This window comes from Harpia harpyja, chromosome Z (genome assembly GCF_026419915.1).
Source record: "Harpia harpyja isolate bHarHar1 chromosome Z, bHarHar1 primary haplotype, whole genome shotgun sequence".
Taxonomy (NCBI): Eukaryota; Metazoa; Chordata; class Aves; order Accipitriformes; family Accipitridae; genus Harpia; species Harpia harpyja.
In genome coordinates, this window is record NC_068969.1 from 70,082,157 (window position 1) to 70,109,352 (window position 27,196).

Here is a 27,196-nt window from a genome sequence, read left to right on the forward strand (position 1 = left end):
AATAGCTAAAATGACAACTGAGAAATGTGAGATATGTTTAAAAAATAATCCAGTTGTAAAGAAGAAGGTTCAAATGGGAATATTGAAATCAGGAATGGAACCAGGGGATTATTGGCAAATAGATTTTTCAGAGTTACCTCGACAAAATGGGTATCGATACATTCTGGTGGGGGTTGATACTCTTACAGGATGGCCAGAAGCCTTTCCCTGTTGGACCAATCAAACAAAGGAGGTCATTAAATGGTTATTACAAGAAATTATCCCGCGATTTGGAGTACCAATTGGAATCTCTTCTGACAGAGGTTCCCATTTTGTTGCAGAAGTGGTCCAGGGTGTTAGTAGAATTTTGGGAATTACATGGGACTTACATACACCTTGGAGACCACAATCTAGTGGGAAGGTGGAAAGAATGAATCAAACATTGAAAAGACAAATTAATAAAATATGTCAGGAAACTAATTTGAAATGGCCTCAGACACTCCCACTGGCCCTTTTATGAATTCGGGTTCAACCAAAGAGTGGGACATTAATCAGTCCCTATGAGCTATTATATGGTAAACCTTATGAATCTCCTGAATCAAATCTGAACATACATTTAAAAGGAAAACAAGATGTATATAACTATCTGCTTTCTTTAGAAAAAACTTTAACTGCGCTTCGGAGTGCGGTTGTTTAGAACAGACCTCTGTCTTTGGAAAATCCAGTACATGATTTCCAACCAGGTGATTATGTCTATGTGAAGACCTGGACTTCTGAACCTCTTCAGGAACGCTGGAAAGGACCCTTTCAAATATTGTTGACTACTTTCACCGCCGTCAAGATTGCTGAATCAGATGCATGGATCCACTATACTCGGGTGAAGAAAGCTCCATCATCTTGGAAAGTTGTATATAGAGACCCTAGAACCTTAAAACTGACTTTGAAGCATGTCTAATCTTCCATATCATTTTGGAATCTGGAGGAAATGGATTTTGATTTGGAAAATAATATTGGTGGGAGTCCGGTCTGAGATTGTGGCTAAACAACAAGTAACAGTGAACTATGGAGGTACTTTGGGATTGGGATGTAATTTTACTCAGATTCCAGAATTTGATCCTGACAAATTAGAACTTAGTTGGATGAGAGATAAAGGAAAATGCTGGTATCTACCAGGACAAATTGAACTGAAGAAAAAGACAAGAAATAAGAGACAAGCTGAACAATTAATTTACCTCCCAAAGAAAACTCAGGAAGAAAATTTGATGGTAGGATTGATTAAGGGATTTGCTAATTTCCAGAATGTGACACAAATTACTGCCTGTTTACCAATACCAAGGGCAGTTGGTGAATCCGTTCCATGGGGAATTTTGACAATGAGTTTGACTAATTTAGAACATAGAGATGTGAGTACCCACTGAGAACAAAGGCCAGTAGTTGGATGGCAAGAGCAAGTGACAATTATTAAGAAGCAATGGAAGTCTCCAGGGAGCAGGGCAGACTGTGAAAAATTATTAAATTCTGTTTTTATTAAAGTTGGGAGATTTCATAATATAGGATATTGTACTTATGATGAACAAGTTAAGAAAAATACAACTCGAATGATCATGAAATGGAAATGTGATAAGGCTAATCAGACAATATTAGAAAGGACAATTAGTTGAGATTCAGTGTGGTCTATGACTATACTGTCTCAATTCCAATATATGGCTAAAGCTCCTTGGTGTTTTACTTGGGATGGAACCATTTTTACAACTTGGCCATCAGTAAATGACAAAGGGAGTACATTACGAGAAAAGGAAAATTCAGTATCTTGGTGGAAATGTGAGAAAATATACAATTGCAGTACTAAAGACATGGCAATTCAAAGAATTCCACCTTTAGCAGCAGCCGTGAAGTATGGCTGCTTGTGTAGAGGACTTAAAAATGATCTTCAATTGACTGAAACCTTTAAACTTAAAAGAGGAACAATATTTAGTTGCAGAAAAACTACTATTCAGAATCCAGGACACTTAGTTTGGGCAATGAGTGATGGAACCTGGACAACCCATCTGCCTCTTGATGGGAAGGTAAAACAAATCACTTTGGGAATGTCAACATTATGCCCAATTTGGAAAAAGTCTCCTTGCAGAGGATCATTAGAAAATTTGAAATTGGAACGGGCAAAAAGGTCAGAAATAGATGATGAATGGAATGAACCCTCCACTGGAGTTAGAATTAGTTGGGCCCTAGAATCTCTACTAACCCCTTTGGCAATATATAGGAATTGAGACTGGCTGTACCAACTAACAGGACAGGTAGAGAAACTGGCCAATGTGACCAGAAAAGGATTTAGAGATCTAAATATACAATTACAGGCCACTTCCAAAATGAGTCTGCAAAATAGAATGGCTTTAGATATGCTTTTACTCAAAGAACACGGAGTGTGTGGATATTTAAAAGACAGAATGGACCATTGTTGTATACACATTCCGAATGTAACTCAGGATGTAGAATGTGATTTGGAATTACTGGGAAAAATTGAGAAAGACACATAAGAGTTGCAACAAGATATGCAAGAGAGTTGGATAGACAAGATCTTTAAGGGATTAGTTTGGAATCTAAGTTCTTAGATTAAATCATTGATTAGTACAGTATTAACTTTGGTGATAATTTTTGTAATGATCATTTTGATTTATTATTTTTTGAAAAGGCAAATTACTCGTAAAACTTCTTTTAATCGCATGATCATCCAAGCTGTTGCAAGACAGCAAGATGGACAAACAATCCCAGAGTTTCCTCCAGCATATAGTGAATGATTAGTAAAATGATAGTGAAAGTATTGAAATGATTTTCAAAACTTTCAAAGGGGGGAATGTTGAAAATATTTTGATAAAGAAATTAAAATCTAATTATATAAAAGAGTTTGGTTTGATTAAGAAGTAGAAAATTGTGAAGCATAGGTATGGGAGTGTTAAGTTTGAAACGTAGTCATAGGAACTTAGGAACTTTAGAAAATGTACTACGTGTGACTATAAGAATTCAAGTATTGTCTAAAATCAGTTAACCACAGAAACTTTGACAAAGATTTGTTGGTTTGCAGTGTTTTGTTTTAGGAAACTAGGGAAACCGTTATGGACACCAGTTTGCTGCTTGGAAACCCCTTACCCTTCCCACCTCAATCTAATTATCGAGGATTCCAATCAGTAGAGTTAAGTGAGATTAACCAATGATTGTTTTAATATAAGAATATTAATAAGATGGTGTGACTGAAGGACCAATTATTAGAAAGGTTAAATTTAAGAATAGACATAGTATGCATTTTTATGTAAACTAATATAGATGATGGTGAAAATCGTACTGCGCAGAATCACCTAAGAGAGGTCAAGAAGCGGACAAGGGAGGAAGACTATGGAAGACCACCAGAGGGCTTCTGAAGACCACCAGAGACCTTCAATGCGCCTGCGTAAAGGACATTTACATATGTTAATAGTTTCCCGGAAAACTAATGATTATGTATAACATTTTTCGGAAACCTAGTGAATATGTATAACAGATGTGCATTTAACCTGCATAGTTAAACCAGACAGGTGCACACGATAGGTGGAGCGATCCCCCGTGTGCCCAGCGCTATAATAAAGGAGTGCCTGCTTCTTAACTTCTCATTGCTGTTAAGAAGTTTTATTCCGGATTTCGGCAACAACTTTGACCATTATTCTACCAGCTTTATCCATTCTATGAGGCCTGCATCACAAGAATGAACATGAACTTTGCCATTCATTTCAGTGGGTGAAATACTGATCACTCGCATTCTGGAAACAAAGTCTTATCTATTTCCTCCTCTTTTCCAGGAGCTCTAAAAGAAGTAGGACTAACTGGAAAGCAATCCGATTGCACAAAGACATGCAACAAGACAAAGTACCATATGCAATTTGCAAGCTAAAGGAAGAAAACAAAAAACCTTTGTGAATGCTGAAAGTGCACATGGAAACTTTTACTTCTTTGCATCATATCCCAAATTCCCCATCTCCAGTTGGTGCAGGAAGATAACAGAATTACTTTGGACCTCATTAGTGGAAAACAGTAGAACATACAGTCAAGCTCCACTCTTTCAGCTGGAGGGGTCGCTACAGACAAATAACCACAGGCAGAAACGGCAGAGAGAATGTATCGTTTTTATAGAAAACACAAGTCACCATAAGAAATGAGGCTTAACATATGCTACAGACAAATAAACGTGGGAGCTGAAATTAGCTACCTCACAGCACATAAGGTTACCCTCCTTCACTCCTCCATTCAGAAGTTCCCCATGCCTGACACTTGTGGTTTGCTTTGGTACTAGCAAACTCAGAAGTTATCTTCTGCACCACAGAAAACCAAAACCCAAACAAAACGTGGCAGGGGGATATTGACATTTAGGTCCACATTGGGATTGACTTTCCATCAGTTCTGAAGATGACCGCATGCACCATTAGAAGCTATGGGTGCAGATTGCTAGTCATAATATTCTTTTTATGAAGAAGGCTGCAGTGGCACCCCAAGAGCCACTAGCTGACATAGACAGCAGTAAAACAGAGAGTCATCTGCTTTATCTGCATTAGAATTGCACAAAACAACTTCTTAACGTAGCATCTGGGACAGAAATAAGGTTTGGTCAAGTTTCATCCCAAATCCTTTCATTTCTCTTTTCCACCATAAGGGCAACACTCACAACAGCAAACATCTTCTTATCCCTCAGCTCATACCAAAAAGAAAGCTCATCCTTCCTAGAGAATTTAAACTGAAGGACAAGCTTCCTTTTTCTTTTTTTTTTTGTTAGGATTATGGTTTTTAATGCAGTCTTTGGGTAGAGACAGGAGAACCAAGACTGCGACTATGGATGATTTGAAGAGAAAGTTCTTGCAGAAAGGGCAGTCAGACTTTGTATTACCCTGGTCCCCTCTTAGCCTAACTGCTCTGTTGTCAGTGTAGCTGCACTGGCAGTGAGAATCTGTGAGTGGGGGTCTCCTGAGATGGCCAACACACCACATGAAGGTTCAATGCAATGATGCTCTTCTTAAACAAGGGCACTGTTTAACCCCATGCATTTTATTTTTAAAGCAGAAAATGAATTTTATTGCTTTGTTCTCTTCTCAGAGGGAAAAAATGATAAGTCATATATTTCCAACATTGCCAGCACAGTATAATATTTCACTGTCTCTAATGAGAATGAACATAAAGAAACAAAAATAGTGCTTAAATAAAACATAAATTAAATATAATAAAAACAATAACATGATTAGTGGGTGTAAGCATTATAATCAAGGCTTTCTTTAATATTTGGCCAACAAAAAAATCCCCTGATAATTCTTTTATTCTATCCTCTCTCTCCTATTCAGATGCAATTGTATGTGTCCATTTATTTAATTCCTTTTGTTTCTCCTGTCAACTCAACAAAAAGACTTAAAGTGTTTCTTAGTACTGAATTTTATGAGCATGTTTTCATGAATTCCATAATAAAAAGCCATACTTTTATATAGCATATAAGCAATAGAAAGGTACAAAATGTGTTATTTTTCTCTTCAAATTAAATCTACACAGTAGACAATAAAATACACCATTAGTAAATCACTATCTACCTAGGAAAGAGCATGGACTAATGAAATACGAGCACAGTTTGTGCTGCATTTCTCTTACAATCATCTGAGGAAAGGAGGCAAGAAATCATTGAAATCAAACCCAGAAAAATAAATTCTAAATCATATGATAATGCTTAGTATATGGCAATGGTAGCAGATAATAATAATGGATTCCATTAAAATGAACAGCAGAAAAGTTAGCTTACTTCTCCAATGAGCTTTTTTCTAATCTTTCTTTCTCTTTCCTCTGACGTTCTTTGTTCTTCTTGACTCGAGTTTCCCACAGTCCTCTTATGAGAGAAAAGTCAAATATTATCACCTGATGCCCCATACTGTCAAAATTAAGCTTCTCCTGCAAGAACAAACCATCATGAACACTTCAGGAAAGAAATAATGAGAAATAGAAGGAATTAAGAGAACACATTTCATTAAGATATCTGGGGAAAAAAGCTGAAGTCATAAGAAATGTTAACATAGTATGCTTTCCATCTTACCTTATTTGTCTAGGGTTTTGTGCTGGCAGTAATCAATGTAGCATATAATTGACTTCTACACAAAATCTATGACAATGGTTATAAGTTGAATTTTTTTTATTCCTTGCACTTTTCCCTTTCCAAGATAAAGACACAGTTGCAAAGAAATACTAATTTGATTAAGTAACATTGATTAAAAATAAATTTAAAGACTTTGTATTTTTAACAATTTATGTAACTAATATTAAAATGAGAGCTCATTAAAAGTTTATTCATTGTAAATCATTCAAAATCACTTCATCTTGGATGTATTGATCTTTATGCACCTAAGCTATCCTGTTCCAGTGGAATTTGGGAATTTCCAGTGTTTGCATAAGTAGGTGCTTATCTGTGAAAGGCATTGAAAGACCAGCCCTGTAACACACAGTGAAAACTTACTTAAGGTAGAGATAAGGTGAAGGGTTTGTGAACACATAGTCCCCATTTATTAGTATGTGTAGAATTACCTTCCAACAATTGAAGGCTTGGTATCAATGTACTAGTTTCTGTGCAGTTAAGAACTGAGCTGAACTGGACCTTAACTCGCCAAGCTTTCCATATTCAATTAAAACCACAGAAACTTCTTGCAGGAACCTTGCCCCTACTGAAGTCCATGACAAAGGTCTCATTCCCTTTAGTAGGCATGATGCTTGAGCTTGGCCCATGCCCTAGTTTCAGCTAGGATAGAGTTAACTGTCTTCCTAGTAGCTGGTACAGTGCTGTGTTTTGAGTTCAGTATGGGAAGAATGTTGATAACGCATTGATGTTTTCAGTTGTTGCTAAGTAGTGTTTAGACTAATGTCAAGGATTTTTCAGCTTCCCATGCCCAGGCAGCGAGAAAGCTGGAGGGGCACAAAAAGTTGGCACAGGACACAGCCAGGGCACCTGACCCAAACTGGCCAACGGGGTAATTCCATACCGTGTGACATCCCATCTAGTATAGGAACTGGGGAGTGGGGGCAGGGAATCTCCGCTCAGGGCCTAGCTGGGTGTCAGTCGGCGGGTGGTGAGCAATTGCACTGCGCATCATTTGTACATTCCAATCCTTTTATTATTACTGTTGTCATTTTATTAGTGTTATCATTATCATTATTAGTTTTCTTGAAAATATTTTGATAAAGAAATTAAAATCCAATTATATATAAGAGTTTGGTTTGATTAAGAAGTAGAAAATTGTGAAGCATAATGTATAGCAGTGTTAAGTTTGAAATGTAGTCATAGAAACTTTAGGAACTGTGTTATGTGTGACCATAGGAACCTTAGTATTGTTAAGTTTGAAATAAACAAACCATAGAAACCTCACCAGGAAGATACTGGTCTTTCTATGTTTTGTTTCAAAAACTAAGGAAACCGTCATGGACACCAGTTTGCTGCTTGGAAACCCCCTTACCCTTCCCATCTCGATTTGAGTATCGAGGATTGCAATCAGTAGAGTTAAGTGAAATTGACCAATGATTGCTTTAACATAAGAATATTAATAAGGTGGTATGATTAAAAGACCAATCATTGAAAAGGAATTAACATTTTGTTTGGAAATCTAGTGAATATGTATAACAGGTGTGTATTTAACTGTATTGTTAGACAAGACAGGTGCACATGATAGGTGGAGCAATCCCCCGTGTGCCCAGCGCTGCAATAAAGGAGTGCCTGCTTCTTAACTTCTCATTGTTGTTAAGGAGTTTTATTCCGGATTTCGGCAACAGTTTCTTCTTTTCTGTTCTATTAAACCATTCTTATCTCAACCCACAAGTTTTATTTCTTTTCCCGATTTTCTCCCCCATCCCACTGGGGGTGGGGGGAGGTGAGTGAGCAGCTGTGTGGTGCTTAGTTGCTGGCCAGGGTTAAACCATGACACCCAATATGAACGCTACCTTCTTTTTACAGGAAGAAAAAAACACACTGTAGTATCTTTAAGAACCACGGGAGATGAAGATCTCGGATTTACATCTTGTGAAACACAGTGTGACTGGCAACATAGTGTTCCTTACTGAACTGTAGCAATGGTTCAGTATCAATAAAGGAAACAAATCACCTACTAAATCACTAAAGCAAGTATAGATACAAATCTTGATAAAAGAGGTAAAAGTGTACTCTCTTGCTTGGAGTCACTGGTGAGGGTACAATCATCACAATACACTGGTTTTTGTTAAACGCAGTTAGATCGTCTGCAGAGGACTTCTGTCATGCTTACTTCTTTATAAAATGGTTTGATGAACCACTGCAAACAAGTCTTATAAAACAGAAGTTCAAAGCCTTTTAAAAAATAATTCCTTCTACCAACATAAAAGCAGAGAAAAGGAAAATCAGTTATTTAAACTTTGCTTGAGGTTTCATTAGATACCACATTTATTATACCAGTCATAAGCCTAAAAAAAATGAAAAAAGGAAAGAAGGAAACCCCACTGGACCACCTACTGGTCCTTTAAAAAGCAATCTGCCCCTTCCTTTACTGGGTGTTTTCAAGCTTGTATCTATTAGTTTTTCCTCAGACCCTACTGTGATCATTTTTTCCAAGCTCTACATCCTTCAACTGGGGCTATTTATTACCTGTCCCTCTGTTATAATACTAAGGAGGAAGGGGAAATTCTTTTCCCCTCTGCATTTTTCCTCTTGTAACTTTGTAACTGTGCCTATTCTCTTTCACCCCCTTTTACCAGTACATCTCTCTGTAACGCATAAAGGAATAATTTCTTCTGAGCCAGCAAAGCACCCTCATGTCCTCTGGAAATGCACAGCATGGACTAAAAAGTATTATGCATAGGTACACCAAAAGGAAAGGTTCCTACATGTCCACCTTATTTGTCATCTCAGTAAGAAACACCCTTACAAATACCTCAAAGTTCTGGCACAAAGACTGGTCGGACACCAATATTCTTCTATGACATAGCCTTCTGTATCTTAAGATGTTTATATAAACTGCTATCTTTGCTGTTCATAAAGCTGCTCCCATTGCTTGTTTATCTTTACGAGCACTAACAAAGAGGCAAAAATAGTTCCCAACCTATCTGGAACGGACTGCTGACAACAGCCGAGTCAAAACCCCATTAATAGCAGTGTAATGAGAATGGTGACCTTATTCTCAGTGGAAAGTTTTATCTATAATCAGTTTCACCCTTCTTCTAAAACATGTTCACTGATAATTTACAGGAAACTGTTTACTGCACAAAATAAAACATTCTCCTCTGCTGCCCAAATCAAGAAACCCAGTGACAAGGACTTCTCCCTCACAGGAGCTGCAGGCCAGCAGTCACTCTGTGGGATCTAATTCATTTTAATAGACCAATTCATAGCAGTGTGTTTTGGTAGAAGGGTTATTGCAGGAGCTGAATTGCTGAGAGACAGTGAAGTGGCAGCTGGACACTTGACCTCTGTTGGAACTAGATGGCCTTAATCAACACAAAGTCTGAATAAACTGTGAAAGTACTCTATTTCCTTGACTTGTTCCCCACCTTCCTGTCTCCCAGGTTAAGTCATCTCTTCTTTATTGAGACACTGATTTATTAGACACTCAGGTTGGAAAAGTTCATACAGATTTTATCCACATATTGGATTAGGCTGCAATGCATCAGGGTTTTTCTTTGATGGTAAAACCAAGCAGAGGAAGAATGTGGGTGGGAAGTGAGAGGTGTCCATCATAACTCCTCAGGACTAACCTTTTCAGAAGGAGCAGAGCCACAAATTCTGATCAGATCACAGGGCGGCTAAGGCTTTAAAAATATTCATCAGGACAAACATGAAACTTTGTCGCTATCTGCAACTCCGAAAAGGTCACCCAACAAGCTTTGCAGGGCTGTTGCTTTACCACATTTCCTACCCCAAAAAAATGGGCATGAAGTATCAAGTGTGATGGCAGAATGTGTATTTCCCAAAGTTCAGGTGCCACCATTTTCCTGACGATGAGATGTTGCCCAGAAAAGAGCCTGGCAAGCTGGCAGAATCTACATCTATGTGTAGGTTCTTCAGGGTGTTTACTCATGCATGACAAGAATTTGCAACAGAAGAAGCAACTACCAACAATAATTTCCATTTCTAGAAAGACCTAAGGGAGTACCTGGCCAAGTTCACATACAGCAGTTGCTTTCTTCCAATCATTGGCTTAGGCCTGCACAATAAAACCCAAAGCTATCATCTATTAGTCACAGGTGGGAAGTTACATTTGGGTAGAGAAATGCCTCATTATAGACTTCTTTCTAATTTCTTCCCTCTGGCTGGCATTCCACACCTGTGTTCCCTCCCATACTTAGGCTCTTCACAGGTAATCACTATTAGCATTTTACCTGTTGTCAGAAACCACAGCACCAGTGAGGTTGGAAGGGGCCTCTGAAGGTCACCTAGTCCAACTGACCTGCTCAAAGCAGGCACACACCCAAATCCACAGAGACTTCAGCCCCCTTCCTCTTCCAATTTTCCCATCCTTTTGTAATTCAGCATTGCTCCTTTCACATGCCATAGTTACACATGCTTATTAAGGACAAGCTTTGGTCATACCAAGCTTTGGTGAGGATTACCTGACCCACTAATATGGCAGTAAGTGAAAAACTTTACTCAAGCTATTTCTCACCTAAGAAACAGGCAACCTTGCTTTCATTAAGGACAAGTCCTGACCACAAAAGCAACCATCACCTGCATCTGCAAGGCCCTACTTCATAACTACACTGAGTTTGCAGCTTAATGCCCTCTTCCTTGGGTGACACCTATGTCTAAATTATGCTGTAGATCATAAGCACTCTTTTCTTAGAAGATGCATGGTTATAAGGTTCATTCAGTCTTCATAGTTATTAGTGAGACAGATCACAAGGGCCAGCCTCTTCAGTAATATATGATAAGGAAAGCACAGTGCTTACCAGGGTAAAAGGGGTTCAGGAACATAAATGGAAGGCAAAGATGTCATTTACACGAGAGTCACTTGTGGAGGAATTAGTTCTCGGTGTGTGTCTATGGAAGCAAATAATCTTATCCCTAGCCATTTACACCTCCCAAGAAGTAATCTACAAGGCCTTAATCAATATCCTTAAAAGGCAACATACTGGGAAGTCAGTCTGATTTCTTATCTTTCTCATAATGGTTAGCTCAGAAACAAAGCTGGCCACTCAGGGTACATTTCTTTTTTTAACAGTAGCAAGAAAATAAAAAAGAGGGGGTTTTATAATAAGCATCTGCAATATTTGGCAATGTGATACTAGAGCTTCTAACCAGAGAAACTTGTACTAATGGCTGAGGAAAGAAGTTTCCCTTTGCTTCACTCCTTCCCTCTTTTTATACTTTTCTTAAAAAGAAGCAGAAGAAAAAAATAACATTTATCTTTGGAAAAAAAAAAACCAAAACAAAACAAAAATCTGTTTGAACACCATGGCCTTTGCAACATCTTCTTTTCCTCAACTAGCCAGTTAGTTCATCTGCAACCTTGCCCCAGTTTTCATCAATAAGAGACTCAAAAGAATCCTTATAACTAGCATTTCCCCTCTCTACATTCTAAACCACAAATTCATATTTCTTCCCCCAGGGCTGTACTTCTAGTCTCAGATACTATGACCCACAAACTTTTCTCAATTTCACCCTTCTAGAGCCCTGTGCCTTCACTAAATCACTAAAGAACCTTAGAAGCCCCTCTCCTCAGCAAGTCTCTCAGCCTAGCCCTACTGCAGGCCCCATCTCAACACTGAAACCCATCTTTACTTCTTTCCAGGTGAATTTAATAATCCACCACCTTTCTGAGCCAGCTGAGTTAGGAATAATAGCTTGCTCACGTAAGAGTACTCTTTTGCTATCAGTATTTCTGTTTAGGTCTCTCATTGCCTTGAGCTATCCCTGCATGCATGGAAAAAAACAATTGCTTTACAGACACTTCTGTGAGATTTCTGGTCTTAAAAGAAGACAACACCATTTCTTTACAATCTTGCAAAAATTTTATTCATTTAACTTTATCTATAAATAGGCCTATTAAAATCAAACACAGTCCTTATATGTATAAGGATACTGACATTCTTAAGTTTTTAGAGGATTAGGTGGCAAAAAAGCAAAATCTTAGTGATGATATTCATTGTGTGTTTTCATTTAAATGGTACATTAATGCCAAATGTTATTGTTAGTAAAAGCATCTGCATAGATTATTTTTATTTTATCATTTATTTTATCATTTGTTTTATTTTATTACATAAATTCACCTAAAGGTATGCAGACAGTTCTCTAACATCTACTTCAGGCTTTCTTCTTTAAAAAGTAGGAGCACCCAGGAGCTCTAGACCAGAATCTAGTCAGTAAGGTGTTGAAAAACTACAGAAGAAAAAAGAAGATATCTGCCTTGTAAAGTCTATAATCTTTATTGTTTTCTATTTATTGTTATTCATGTTGTTGCTACAAAGATATGTGTACTTCACACCATGTAGACCCACCAGTAAAATTGGAGACATTTAGTATGCTACCCCTTAAATTTCCTTGTTCCCTTCAGCTACTGATATCTCCACCCTTTGTTTACAGCTCTGCCACAGACCTGCCAGATGTTGCCACAGCCATCTTTGACAACAGCCAGTGATCTCATGAGCACTTACTTGTATTTGTTCCCATTTGGCCTCTGAACCCAGAGCAGGCATTTGGCCCTTTTTGGGGGGGGGGGGGGGGGTCTGGACTTAATAAAAAGGGGGGAAATGATGACTTGCAATACGTCTGGGAATGTAAGCAACCTGCAATATGGAGGAACTCTCAGGCAACTGGGTTTTAAAATGGGACTGCCTTTTGGAAACTCCTGGTGTTTAATGCTGAAGGAGTTTCATCTCAGTTACCTGTGCCTGCAACACAAGATGTCAAGGTCTGCCTCATCTTTGAGAAGCAAACTGTTTAAGGATACATAAGATAAAAGTAACACTGAATTCCAGACAAAAGGCCTTCCGCAGAAAAGAAGTGCTCTTCAAATCAGCAGCTTCACTGAATGAACAGTTTGCAGCCTTTCTGCACTCATCTTGGCATCTGAGATATATCAATGTATAGATGCACTGAGGAGCATACTACAAAAAATTAAGGACAAGGCAAGGTCTTCTTTGGAAAGAAAAGTAGTGGAGCACAGGGGAAAAGTGTTCTTAGATATGATGACTGTGTGGCCTTCCAGAACTAACTGTACCAACTCTTTAATGGCTTTTCCCTGTTTACCAACATTATCTCTGTCTTGTCTGGACTGGGTTGAATACAGCCAGTCATAAGCCAAAATTATATTTGCTTTATTATACTACAGTCTAGCCTCCTCTGAACATAGCTGGGATCAGTGTTAATGCTGGCCAACTTGCCTGTGTACATTGTGTTCTGTAGAACAAGTTCTGTGTCTTCTTTTGAGTCTGGAAGATGTCCACATAGTTTTGGTACTACAGATACAGCCAATATTAGTCTCTGTTACAGCCCTCCTGAGTTTGTATGGGGCCTGGCTGCCCTCAATAACAGCACTGTGTATACTTTCATTTGCTGCTTTATATGAGTTACCAAATTATTAATGTTTTGATTTCTTCAATTTGTTTAACAGCCTTGTTCACTTGGGTCCTTTTTCTTTCAGATAATCACTGTGGGAGATCTGCTGCAATCTTATGAATATTACTGGCAGGATTACATAGGGGAAAATGTGGGTGAACGTTATTTCGTACCAACCCTGCAAATAACTTCTTAGGAAATAAGCTCTCTCACACTGTGCTTCAGAAGGATCAAGTCATTTATCTCACAAGTCTTCAAATAATTCAAAGGAAACATGACATTTGGATAGCAATTGAACACATTTTTGGTGTTATCAAGGAAAGATTAAATTACAGAAACATGCTGTGATTGAAAGAGCAATAGAAATGGTGACAATGTTCGTAGTATACAACTATATTGTCCTAACTGTGCACAGCTTGTAAGTGGGGTAGTGCTTCCCTATGCCACTTCGGGAGTAGGAGAGGACTGAAAAGCAGGAAGCTGCTCTTCCCTACCTAGTCTTGCTGCCAGTAACAATCTCTTGTTGTTCTACACCAGCAGGGAATTATCCTCCCTGCTAGTTTGGCTGATTTATCTGTCGCTAGACTTGCCAAATGTGCAGATTTGACAGTCGGAGTTTCGGGTTGGGGATCCAAGTTAGATTGTGCTTCAGATCATATATGCATGCATGTGATGGCTGGGTCCTGGGGAGCACATGGGCAGGGCAAAGCTATGGATCACAGCAGGTGCCCCCCCGAAGGCACGGGTCCGCAGAGATCCAGCAAATGCAGCTGCACCATGAAATAAATAGAAGAGGAAAGGGACAAGCTGCTCCAGGGCTGGAGAAAGCAGTCCTGACACCTGGACACAATCCCAGATGTTCTGGGAGTTTGAAATGTTCCCTCCTGCTCTCTCAAGAGCACAGTCTCAGCCAGCCGGGTCCTAGATAAACAAACACAGACAGACAGTGACGCTTTCAAGCTATTAATTAGTCCAGCTTTCACTGAAGTTAATTTCAGAAATTAGTGTCTTTACATAGCACGTGGCTTAATCCTGAATGCTCTGATGAATCAAGTTTTTTCTGACTTTTCTGCTTTAGCTATTTCATAAAAAAGGCATTTAAGAACAGAATCTGACATTAGCCTCTTTCACACACAAATAACTAACTTCTGCATTGTTTACATACCACGGCTGAGAGAGCAAATATGTCTTTTCTTAACCTACTCCTTATACTTCAGATGGAAATAACTATGAACATCATAAAATTAAAACGATATGTTAATATAGATATGCAAAGGTTGAGCTTGGTTTCCACACATTTTTGTGTGCATATTTCTCTTTGTCCAGTTGGCAGCACAATGTCTTACTGACAGTTTTCATTAATCAGTTCCTATTCTAGATGTAAATTAACCAGTCTCACAAACAAGATTCCTCTTTATCACTGAAGTCTTCACATCTCAATTTTTAGACAATTTTTCACAGGGTTATTTATTAATTAGGTCTTTAATTATGGATTAATTAGCAGCTGAATTACAATATTCCTTATACTTCCTCAATTCTTGTAGTACTAATATGTTTGCCATCAAGCATGATAGATGTTACATATGCAAGGGGACTTATTACAGATGTATTCCCCTAACACTTCAGTGAGCTGACTAATTATTCAAAGTGATTCTTCCACTGACAATGAAGCTAATGAAACACCGGACTGATGTCTGTGACATAAATCCATCCTTTTTTTTTCCACTGGGCGTTGCTGAAGAGAGGTCTAATTCTCATAAGATTGAGAGAGGGCTGATGTATTTGAAATGGGCATGTATTTTAAGGCTGTTTCTTGTCAAAGGAAAAACAGTAAGCTCAAAAGTGTATTACATATTTTTAAAGGTGGTTGAATCTATGAACATCACTGTAGTCAGCAGGTGAGAACAATTGTCTTAGGTAGTAGACAACAGAGTCCTGGGAAAGCTAGAGCATGTGTTAAAGATTGATTAAAGAGACCCCATTTAATTACTCATAGGCAAATAAAATGGCACGCAGTGCTACTGAACAAAACATGGAGGTTTTCATATACAATTAGATTATCTTAATTAAGCATGAATTCTTAGTCAGACTTTTTTTATGCCATCTGGGTTTTTAGCACAATGTTTTATTGACTTACTCTCATTTGTCATAAGCTTAATGGACCTGGACCATCCCCAGGAAGTGAGGCTACTACTGTTACCTTTCATGTACAGGGTCCAGCCTCCAAAGTTATCTATGTGGGTGACAGCATCATAAATATTATTTTAGGTTCATTGTCCTAATTGAGACTAGCCAAAGACTGTCAAAATTTTGTTAATTTCCTTTTGCTCCCAAGGGCCCATTTTCCATGCTTTGATCTAAGAATCCAATGCTATTACCTGTGTTTTACTCTACTGCAGAAGGAGAGCAAAAACCTATGTCTGACTTATGGCATCAAGCTCTTAGTCCTATTTCCAGTGTCAGCCACAAGATCCTTTTACTCATATAGTAAGTAAAATGCTCATATCCAGTTCCTAAGCAGTCAAATTCTGTGATTTAAGAAGATATGGCAGACAATTTAGATAAGCAAGAGAAGATGCTGCTTTCAGCTACTCCAGCAGCCAAGTTAATTTAGCTTAAATAGTCCAAACCCCACCACAGAGTCCTGAGGTGGCAGCTGTATTTTATCAGCTCTCTTCCCTCACCACAGCTGTGTCTTAGTCTTTCCCAAAAAACCTTTCCATGCCTGTGGATAGGAGACACAGGTGGCATGGAGAGGTGGACATCCTCATTGGAATAATTCTTCACCTTCACCTTCTTTCTGAGAAGAGCAAAGTGGATGAAACTCTGGTAGGTTCTACCTCTTTGGCTAATGAGCATTATCATCCATCACTGATGCTTGAATGGTGCTCAGTTAACTACTATTGAGAGGAGGAGAACTGGTCAGCACCTTTTAGCCTACAGAAAGTAACATGTCAGAGAGAGCACATAAATACTTATGGTAGCAATAACAACAACAATAATGACAATATTTGACTTTAAATGATAGGCTTTGTTCACCAAAGATTTAGCAAGCTAGATTTCCTATACCAGTTAGATTAGCTGTAAGTGGACTTCAGAAACTGAAGTTCTATAACTCTTTTTAAATTCCAGTCTAAATTTTGACAGACAACAAAGATAAATGACCAACCTCTCCAGCCACTTTTTTATTGAAAATCATTCTCACACCAGCATATGTCCTTGAGTTGTAATAGCATGGGTCTATTACAACTGAGTCACAGAGTGAGCCTTGAAAGCTTTCCTAAATTATAAAGTTTGGGTTTGTCACAGGTGTAAATCTACTTAGAGAAACTACATACAGGGAGAATCTTACTATCTTTAAGGGTATCCAGCAAACACACCACTTTGGACTAACATTCCACGTTTCAGCTGTTTTTCCCATATACGTTAGCACTTAAAAATCCACAGCACAGTAGCAGCAACAAAAGACCTGATAATGACTTCCCACTTTCCCTGCCACTTCCCACCTTGACCCCACACACCTGAAGAAACACAATAGTCAGCAAAACTGTCACTTACCAACTACTAAAGAACACGAGTGTCCAGAGCTCCCCAGTACGCTCTGCAGTTATTCAATTTGGGACACTGGGGTTGTTTATAGCAGCAGCACAGCTCATAGCCAGCCAGACCTGTTTGAACCTCACAGCGTGACTAGCCTTCCAGATGTACTAATATGCTATATTTATAAAGTGATAACACGATCTGTGGTCTTACAGCAGACACACAGGCAGGATAAAGTGTCTACACTGCGTGACTCAACATAGGACGAGAAACAACAGTGCTAGGGCAGCATCTCATTTACACCAAGGAAAGTGTGACAGAGCTAATGTTACTCATGCTTATGTATTTTCCTTGGAAAAGAGCAAGGAGAACCAAAAAAAATAAACATAGTCTGTATTCCTCTGGTATGGACTATCTCTTCCTCCCCATGTCCATGCAAGTGTGAGAGATAAATAGACACATATGCACAGACACTCACTGTGCAGTTGCCATGAGTGATTGATTTACACCAAATTCAGCTTTTACTTGCTGATGATAGCTCACTTTTTTTATGCCCACTGCTTGTTATTTACGTCAGTATTCCTGCTTACTGTTAGTGTTGCCCCATGGTCCAGCAGGGCAGGGCTGTGAGGAGCTGGAGACCATCCCTGCTGCTGCATTGGCAACACTGGGGCAGGAGCTGATGGCCCCAGGGGGCTGACGTGGGGTCATGGGCCATGGACAGCTGGGGAAGGTTGGGAAGCAGGTTCAAGGTTGGGGTGGAAGATGGAGGAAGATGCAAGCATGACAGGGAGGCCCTGAGGGCCCTGATGATCCAGCATGAATGGCTGAAATTTTCTGATTGTTCCTTTGATGAAATAAGCCCACTCATTCCTAATCAGAAAATCTTTCTTAGTCAAAAAATAACTGATTTACAACTAACCAGAGAAAGAAAGAAAGCAGTTTTAGCGCAAGGGTTTGGGTCTGATGTTTTCAAAAAATAAAGTTTTTCATCAGAAACATTTCCAAAAGCTGTTTTTTATTTAATTTCCTTTTAAATTCAGCTTTTCAGTTAAAATATTATTTAATTTTCTGATAAAAAAAGAACTGGCATTTTTCAACCATCTCTGTTTATTATTCATCACTGTCAGTAATAATAAGCATTAATTACAGCAGCTGGGCTTGGCTGAAACTTCAGATACTAGTTTTACACTGCTATGTTTTCAATGCCCTTGCTGAAATCACATCACATTGGTACCAATGGAAGGGAAAAATCAGGGAAAACCATGAACTGCAGATTTAAACATTCAATTTTGTCTTCAAGCCTGAAGGAGATAATATCAGTATTCACTTTTATCTCTTTCAATGCAACAAGTTTCGAGGTATGGTGACATGCCAGAAGGATCTGCATCACAAGTCCTTACTGTTCAGTCATCTTATTCTTCACAAACATCAGTGATAAAAACTGTATTGACCACCGCTACAACGTCTGAGTTGCCCAAGATATTTTTGTGTTCTGATGCATCTGCCCACCAACATGCACATTTTTGCCAAATAGCTATCTGGGTTTCCTGTAGCAGTGATGCATATCAGACTTCAGCTGCAAGAGCTGATGAAGCAATGAGGGAGGGAGACAATACTTTGGAGCAGAGAAAGTGCATCCCTTGTGTGATCAAAAGCATGCTCCATATTTCTGCTTTCTTGTATACTGCCTGGGAAAACATGTTCCTATATCTTTGTTCAGGACACAATAACATAAAATAATTCTTAATTAGCAATTATATTAAGAAACATGTGATCTCCTTCTCACTTTTTCAGCATCCACCAGTTGCTGTACAGGTGTTGATTTTGGCTAAGGAAGGTAAGAGGTCTTGTGCTCTTTAAATGTTGAAATACTGAGATGTGTCTCAGCAACAGACAGCTGACTTTGCAGTTACTTCCCTGGCCCTAGCCAAGGGGGGGTCATAAATTAACCATTCTCCAAATTACAGTCATAGCCTATCCATGAGAAGGAAAGAGCTGGGACGTGTGCTGGGAAGGGAATGAGAAAGAAAGATCAGCTGGTGAAATAGACATGGCCTAATTAAAAAAACAAAAGGCTGTCCTATGAAGGAGAAGACACTAATGATGGAAGAACAACTAAGAAAGGGCATGAGAGATTTAGAGGAGGTATAAAAAGCAACTGAAGAGATGGCAGGGGGGAGAGAGAGAGAGACTGAACATGTAATATTGTTTAGTGGTGGATCTCAGTGTACTTTACAAAAAACAATTAAGGAAAAGGAAAATTGTAAGTTAATTCAATACCTAAATGAGTCTCCAAAACAGCTTCATTCAAACAGTAACTTGCATCTAAGGTTGCACAAATCCAGTCAAAGTATAGTCCATTCTTGGAGCTAACATGGAAGCTGCTATACCAGCAAATAGCAGAAAAGCTTGGATAGTATGGATAACACCACAAACAGGGGAGTAGTAGACAGTGAACAGACAGAAGGCTTGTTTGCATCCAGCCAAACCTATTGGCAGGCCTGAACCAATTTAAGGCATGCTTGGTTCACAAAGGCTAGTTCCCTCAATGGTATTCCCTGCACACTGCATCCCAGTGCAGCAGCGGCATCAAACACAGCACTACAAGCCTGCAGCAATGCTCCCCTGGGAAGTGCTCCTCATCCAGCTGATCCAGTAGACTGACCAGGGTCCATGTACTCATGCAACACTGCAGTCTACTGAATCATCTTCCTGGATGAGTAGCACTGCCTGGGAAGCGGTACTGAAGCAGTCATTTCATTTTCATTTCAACACACAGGTCCATTTTGGCTGCTGGAGCTCATCAGCCGCACCAAACTGGAGCTATCACTAAATGGAGATGGAGCCTGCACTGAAATCCCTGGTATCCCAGCCTTGGGAACAACATGCAAAAATGCCCAAGCTGTTGCACTGTGAAGCCAGCTGCTCCATGAGACAGCAGCTGTATTGCTTCCAGTGATGAGCTCACCCTGAAAGCAATACAGCCTTGGTCATGAATCGCTGTGCTCATCTAATGCTGCTACTACCCTAAGACAGCAGATCCTCTACCCATGACACTGATAAATCCACAACTCAGATAATCCAGCTGGGGTAACCGAGAGTTGACTATTAACAAACCAACCAAGGGATATTTCTTTTTTTCACTTCTGCTCTAGCTGGAGCACAGTTCCTCTACTTGAACAATCTCTTCTGGTGTGCCACTTTATAGAAAACTCACAAAGTAAAGGCAACAAAGATACTAACAACACAATCTACTGTATAAATGATTGTTATAAATAATCAATTGCAATCAATATGCTTATTTTTCTGGTCTCTCTTACTTGTTCATTCTACTGTGGATAATAATATGTGATTCAATTAAGGTCAGTAGAAGACTTTGGACATTCAGGTGAGTGTCTGGGTAGCACAGGTTCACGCCAAGACCTAGCATGGGTAGAACTGGGAAGAGCATTTAGTGTAGACAAGGCACCTTCACGCTAACACTTCAGACAAAAAAGACGGACAACAGAAGTGCTTCTAGCACAGCTGTCATCAAAACACCTACTAGAAGAAAACACATGACAATTAAGAGCTATACTAATTTATCATGTGCTGAACAGAACTGTTCAGCAAAACAATGTATTTTTGCTTTTTGCTTTGTTTTCACACTATCCATGTGGCCTTCAGTCTAGACCTGTCAGAGCTGCAGAATAACTGTAATAATACTGCAGAATCCATAAGTCACATTACAAATCACTTCAACAGAGCAGATTCTTATATCTGTGACCTTTCAGCCTTGAGGGGTCAGCCCTTTCTGATACAATCTCAGTATGCACCAAGGGAAAGATCCAATTCATAACTCTTGACAGAGCTACAGCCCAGAGATGGCTGTTCTGAAATGTGCCTGGAGCATTAGTATGATGGGCAAAGTCTCAGGCTATGTTCTCAATTCTGGGCTGTGAGTCACATTATCTTGCTGTCCTACCTGTGCTATGCAGCCTTTTGTGCCAACTTACCTCTGCTATCACACAAGTGCTTCAGCAGGCTTGGCTTATAGCTCAACTTACAGGTTTTGGTGAGGTTGCATAGCTCTGCTGAAAACAAACCCATCCTCTGCTGCTGTTTAGGGACTTCATTAGGGACCCTGTTGACATAGTAGGTAAGTCCTCAAGAGTCACAGCTCCCAGGTGATCTGGGAACAAGCATCTCTCAAAGAACCACAGGATACCCATAGACTTGTCCCTAGTATTTCAAAAATATCTTAAAAAAATAATTTCAGCTCATTGAAGCTGTTTGTCCAGACGTAAATCGCTCTCCAGCAAATGTGAAAAGACCTTAAAATCATGACAGAAAGAATGTCTAAGTATTCCTAAAGTATTTTTCAGGCAATGTGAGGAAGAAATATAACACTTAAAATCAAGAGCTGTGCAAGACACCACAGATTTTGCCAGTCTCTTTGTGTAGACAACAAGGTTGTGACTGGTTGAGTTCTTTCCAGGAGGTTGTTAACAAGGTTATAAGGGATCCCAAGATGAAACTATGTCAGTACTAATATTAGCATTAGCATTTGATGATCAGCCCTCCATGTGAGAGATGCACAAAGCAGTAAGTGGAAGCACAGCTTTACTCAACCTCAGGCTCCTTTTAGAGCTACTTACACTTGTACCTGATTTGAACTGAATCACCTTATTTAAGAAGCAGTTTCTGAGCAAAATAATGGGCATGTTATCTATTGATTTCTCTCTTATTACATTTAATTGTGCAACAAATTAAAGGCACAGTAGCCCACTGGTGTGAATGAACAGAAATAAGATGTACGTTACATTTGATTGACCAGCAATTGCTGAGAACAGGAGGCTTTTTTGTAGGAGCCAGGCTCAGTAGACAGCCTTATTAGATGTGTCATTGAAGGGAGAGGGCCATAGCTATCTGTCCACTCTGACCAAGTCAGTGAAGCAGCACAAGCTTTATCCAGGGGTGCATATCTTCATCAAGGTGTAATAGGGCACTATCAAGGGATACAAACTCATTGTTTCCCAAGGGCAGTTAAACCTGGAAGGAGAAGGGGAAACACAGGAAAACTCATTTCCCTTTATGGTCAGTCACCTTTGTCCACCCCAGAGCACAGGAGCAAACAGACCACTGGGTTATCAAATGCAACACCCTGCAGTGGCAGCCTATTCAGGTAGTATGTCTGAGAGGACAAGGTGACTTGCTGGCCCTGTGAAAACCACATCACATCATAGATCCCCACAGATTTATGGCTCATGCCCCGTTGCACTCTGCTGTGGTACACTAAAGAAAATCAATGGGATATTCCTACTCTAACCTAGCTATGAAGCAGCACACACACTGTTGTCACCTGCCTCCTGCAGACCTGCTGCTGCACAAAACCACAGCAGAAGAGGATGTTTTTAAGAATGAAACAAATGGTGCCACCTACTGCCCAAATGACAGGGACACCTGGCTCGTCGCATCTACAGCATTGAACCCCAAGGTTTTTCTGTCTTCAACAATACTGCTACAGAGAGATGAATACAAATATCTGCTTTTTCCTTTATTTCTGTGTATCACATGGAGCCTCAGAGATAAATCTGCTTTGGCAGGCTATTTTGCAAAATACCTACAAGAATGTGTTACTAGAACATGTAATGCTCTGGTGTGACTGCTTTGTCTCAATAGTCCCACTGTAGTCCCATATACAATATGCAGTACACAGGGGTCTATGTCTCTATTACTAGCCTACAGGCAGCAATTTTCCTGGAGGAACAGCATGTATGAGTACCAGTTACAGATAGAAAAGTGAGAGAGAGAACCTGTCTCTGTCTTCTAACCCGGAAACGTGTTTTTATTTTTAATTCCTGACCTGCTGCTAGTAAGCTAAAAAGTTCTTCAATAAGCAACCTTTGATATTTAACCTTTTTTTGTAGCCAACATGCCTTGTAAGCATTCCTTACATACCTCATCCTTGGAATTAATTGTCACAAAGGCAAATAAGAAAATAGAACTGGCCTTTGCAGAGCCCTGAATCCAAGGGCAATGAACGTGAACTTGATTAAATAAAGGAACAGAGACACTAAAGATTTAAAAAAAAAAACAGACAAAAGATCATTGTAGCTTCTTCATGAGAACTCATGAGGCTGTCACATGGGTCAGGTCATCAAGTGAGGAAAAATTGTGACATCAGAAAACAAATTTGCCCCAGAGTGCCAAGTGCCCACTCCTGTCTTTAGAGGGGAAAAGGTGTAATCTCACTTCATACTGCCATTCCGACCCATGGTTAATCAAAGGAAGCTGAACTGAAGGTTAACAGTGAACTTTGGGATTCTGACTGACTTATAACCAAGGATTGCCCACCAGGATAGCAAACACCCTTACACTGCCCATTGCCTGCTTCCCACCAACTGTGCTGATGCAAGAGCAGACCATGAAGGTGCTCTGAAGCATGTCTGCAGACAACATTTTGAGGTTGGCTGGCACCAGTTTCAATTTACCTAAAAACACCAGGTAGTTTTAATATTTTGCTGACTCAGGAGCTACCTCTTGGACTACACATGAGCCAGAAGAAAGAGTTAATTACAATAAAGGTGTAACCCAGGTGGCTTAAATAGAAAATTTGCCTTGACAGTTTCTAAAACTTGTTTCTTGCTCATGTGCAGTCAACCACCTCTTCTGCCCCTACCTGTACAATATTTTTGAGCTTTTGCTGAATTCTTATCATAACTTTATAAGGTAAGATAGAGCCATAGGGAAAAGGAGTTTTAATCCATACCTACAAACTGTGAGCAGAAGAAGTGGGAATCTGGACAAGATCTTCTCCAACAGAAGCAACTTTCAGATAAGCACAGCAAAAAAATTGCTGAGAGACTTCTCAACTCAGTGTCATGCTACCGGTTATGGATTAAATTTAGATCACACTGGCATGACCTAATAAATATGACAACAACAGTTCAGGTGAACTTCCTGTGCTTGCAGCCCAGATGAGAGGGCCAGCAGACAAGGATAATTTCTAGTTTCAAAGTGACACATAAGAAGCTAACTCAAACTAGGGCAATAAAGCTCAAACTAGGGTAGTAATGAAAAGTGTGTGGTCACTGTAGCTCTTGTGCCATCAGAGTTAAGCTAATTTTGTAGTGCTTCTCTCCTTGCTTTATTTTGTGCTCTATACTGCAGACAAAGCTGAAAGAAATTACACTGAATGAAAGTTCAGCCTCAAAAGATGCCATTTTAACACTGCAGTTGTAAAGACTTCAAGAAGAGCCCTGAAGAGAAGAGAAATAACTTAATTGTGCCAGTCTGATGGGTTGTTAATGGTTTTCATTCATATAGAGCACTGGGTTTTAACTCAAAAGGAGGGAAATACGAAGACCAAGAATAAGAATGGGGTCTTGAATGTGGATAAGGAGGAGTTTTAATTTTATGAACATTCTTGGCACACATTAATATTGATAAGCTAATTCACCCAGAAACAGTCAGGCATCTCCTCGGCAGATGACTCATGGGGCTAGTTAACAGAAGGTGGATGCCACTGAATCAAATATTTAGCAGGAATGGAGTACAGTCTCTGGCAAAAGAGACTCTATTCTGCAAGGACAGAGTGGCCAACTTTGCTGACCCTGCAGCCTATATAAATCTTCACATGGCCAAAAGCCAGAAGATATATATACCCATGCCATGGAGAGCTGAGGGCCTGGGGAGCTCTGGGAATAGTACCCGGGGTGGAGGTGACACCCAGTTTCAGGATTCCCACCACTCAGCTGTAGAAGAGCCAGGACTGGGTTTTGCAGGTGCTTTGGTTTGAGAATGACTACTGACACTGATCCTAGCAGCCCTTTCTGGGTCCCCCTGTCCAGTCAGACACATTAATTATCTCTGTGCCCACACAGCCCCACCACCAGTTGTGTGCCATAGTCTCCAGATGGAAGGCACACTTGAAGATCTTGCTAGCCATGCAGATGAAAAGCTCCACACCAGCCAATTCTGTACTAGCAGCTCATTAACAACAGCACTATTACGAGTACAGCTTCAAGCAGTTGAGCTTTGTATTGTCGACAACAGCAAATATTAAAGGTGCTACCACCATTAAATATATATTACCTTTCAGTCTGTCAAGCAAACATTACAAGAGGGGGCAGTGGCAATTACAGAAGGTAATTACAGGTGGAGACAAAGCAGTTTATCACAACAGATGATGAATTGCAAGAAAGGATGAAGGACCCTTGTTCTGTCTGGGCAATTCATACAGATTAAACAATAACTTTAAAATAATTAACCTAGTAGAATGTAATGATTTTTAAAAACAGTTTAAATGGTGTTTAATTTGCTTAAATGAACTATCCCATTAAGACCCAAATTCATCATTTTGATTTGGAAAGGAAGTTTTAATAAGCCCAACCTTTAGCACAGCTTTAATAACTGTATTACAGATTTATAGATGAATGTCTGAGGTGGAAAAGAACCTAATACAATGAACTCATAAGCAGAGCTGGTAATAATTTCTCAGAAAGTTTAAAATCAAATAGATTGGTAATAATTTTAACGGAAATATTCTGATATGTTTTTTACTATTTCCAACAACATACAAATGTACATTTATACTAGAACTGTAAGACATTAAGATCTGTAGCAAAAACATTACAGGCTTCTAAGATGGATATTCAAAAAAGCATATAAAGTTCTTAGGTACTACAATGGAAATAACAATATACACCAAAAAAAAGAGGCATTATTAAAGTAGCATTGTATAGATAGTCACTGTGCTGAAAACATCTTTCAAAAAGGTCCTTTCAACTCGAGGGTCTTTTGAATTTGGTCCCCTACTACTGCAGGCACCAGTCAGTGTTGTTCACCAGCTGATCAAACTCCACCAATGCTATTGAAAAAGAAACTCTTGCACCTCATTTGTCTGGAGGTGAGGAGCCCTCTTCTTGTGTCCTACCCATAATTACTCAAAGCGAGTTTGTGCTGGGACAGATTGCTGGGTTGTGCAGAGGCTTGCACTGCACTGACCTACAACAGCACAGGAGCTTAATAAAGGATACCTCTGTCAGATTCCTTGACTCTGCAATAATTACCAAACAACAGAGGATGCCAGTACTAAAAGAACTAGGAAAAATACATACTGTGTGGAAAACAGAGCAATTAAAATCTATGTTTTCTGTACATGAGAGGAAAAAAGGATCTAAGCAGCACTTTACTCTGTATCCACAAGCAGTGGGTGCCAAAAAGAAAGGGAGACAATAGGTTGTTTTCTGATCATCATTGATTCTCAGGTAGTTTGTGTTTTAAATAGTTTTTCATTAGCTCTGATAAGTCTAACTGGAAGACTGTATTTCAGAGGTTTGAGATCTGCATTACAAGAAAGTAATGAAGGAGCACGGAAAATAAATGGTTTTTTAAAAAGTGAAAAGACACTTCATGACTGATTTAAGTTTGGAGAGCCTGTTTTTTCACTAGTGGAGGGCTACATGAGTCCCCTTATAGGAGGCAGAAGAAGAAGAAGCTGGGATAAAACCTGTCAGAAGACGAAGAAAACCTACCAGACCCACTTCAGTCATCATACCTTTTTTCTCTGCCTTGGACATGTACCTCGGCCCTTCTCTTCTGCTAGCACTGGTACTTGCATTGTTCTAGAGACAGCAAGTTTGGGAAGCTAAAGCATGTGGGGGAAAAATCCATCTCTTTCTGCAGTGTTAGTTTCTGTCTGGTTAACTCCCCACCTGGCAAACCTCAGTCTCAGGTGAGCATCAGCAGCAGCAAAAGGGAGATGTCCCACACAAGCACAGTTCCAGGTAAGCAGGACCATGGCAAAGCCAACTTAGCTCAACTCTTGGGGAACTAAAGTCTCAGCACAGTCTAGGACAAACAACCGCAACTCGTTTGGGCTGCTGACAAGAGAGCTAATGACCTTACTGCTACTGACCAGATTTTAGAAGAGACTTAAGGATCTTCAGAAAAGCCCCAGGGACCTCAAAGACCTTTCTGGCCTCTGTCAAGAGATTGTGTATAGGTATTTGAAATTTTATATTTTTAATATTGACTGTTAACTATACATATTGATGTTTGGCTCAAGTGTGGACAATGGTATCATGAAGAAGTTCCAGTAAAGACCAGTAAGAACAACCTGCTGTGCTGTGC

The 27,196-nt window shown here is 39.6% G+C and overlaps 1 protein-coding gene across 1 annotated transcript in view; it reads right to left on the minus strand.

The window, feature by feature from the left end:
• The window catches only part of LRRC2 (leucine rich repeat containing 2), a 75,274-nt gene extending 57,992 nt beyond the window's left edge, over positions 1 to 17,282 (minus strand). The window contains exons 1-2 of the mRNA XM_052778368.1: positions 17,096 to 17,282; positions 5,780 to 5,925 (exon numbers count right to left, since the gene is read on the minus strand). Coding sequence (XP_052634328.1) covers positions 5,780 to 5,904 — 125 coding nt within the window. The 5' untranslated portion in view covers positions 5,905 to 5,925; positions 17,096 to 17,282. The remainder of the gene's footprint in view (positions 1 to 5,779; positions 5,926 to 17,095) is intronic.
• Between the last annotated feature and the right edge of the window lie 9,914 nt (positions 17,283 to 27,196).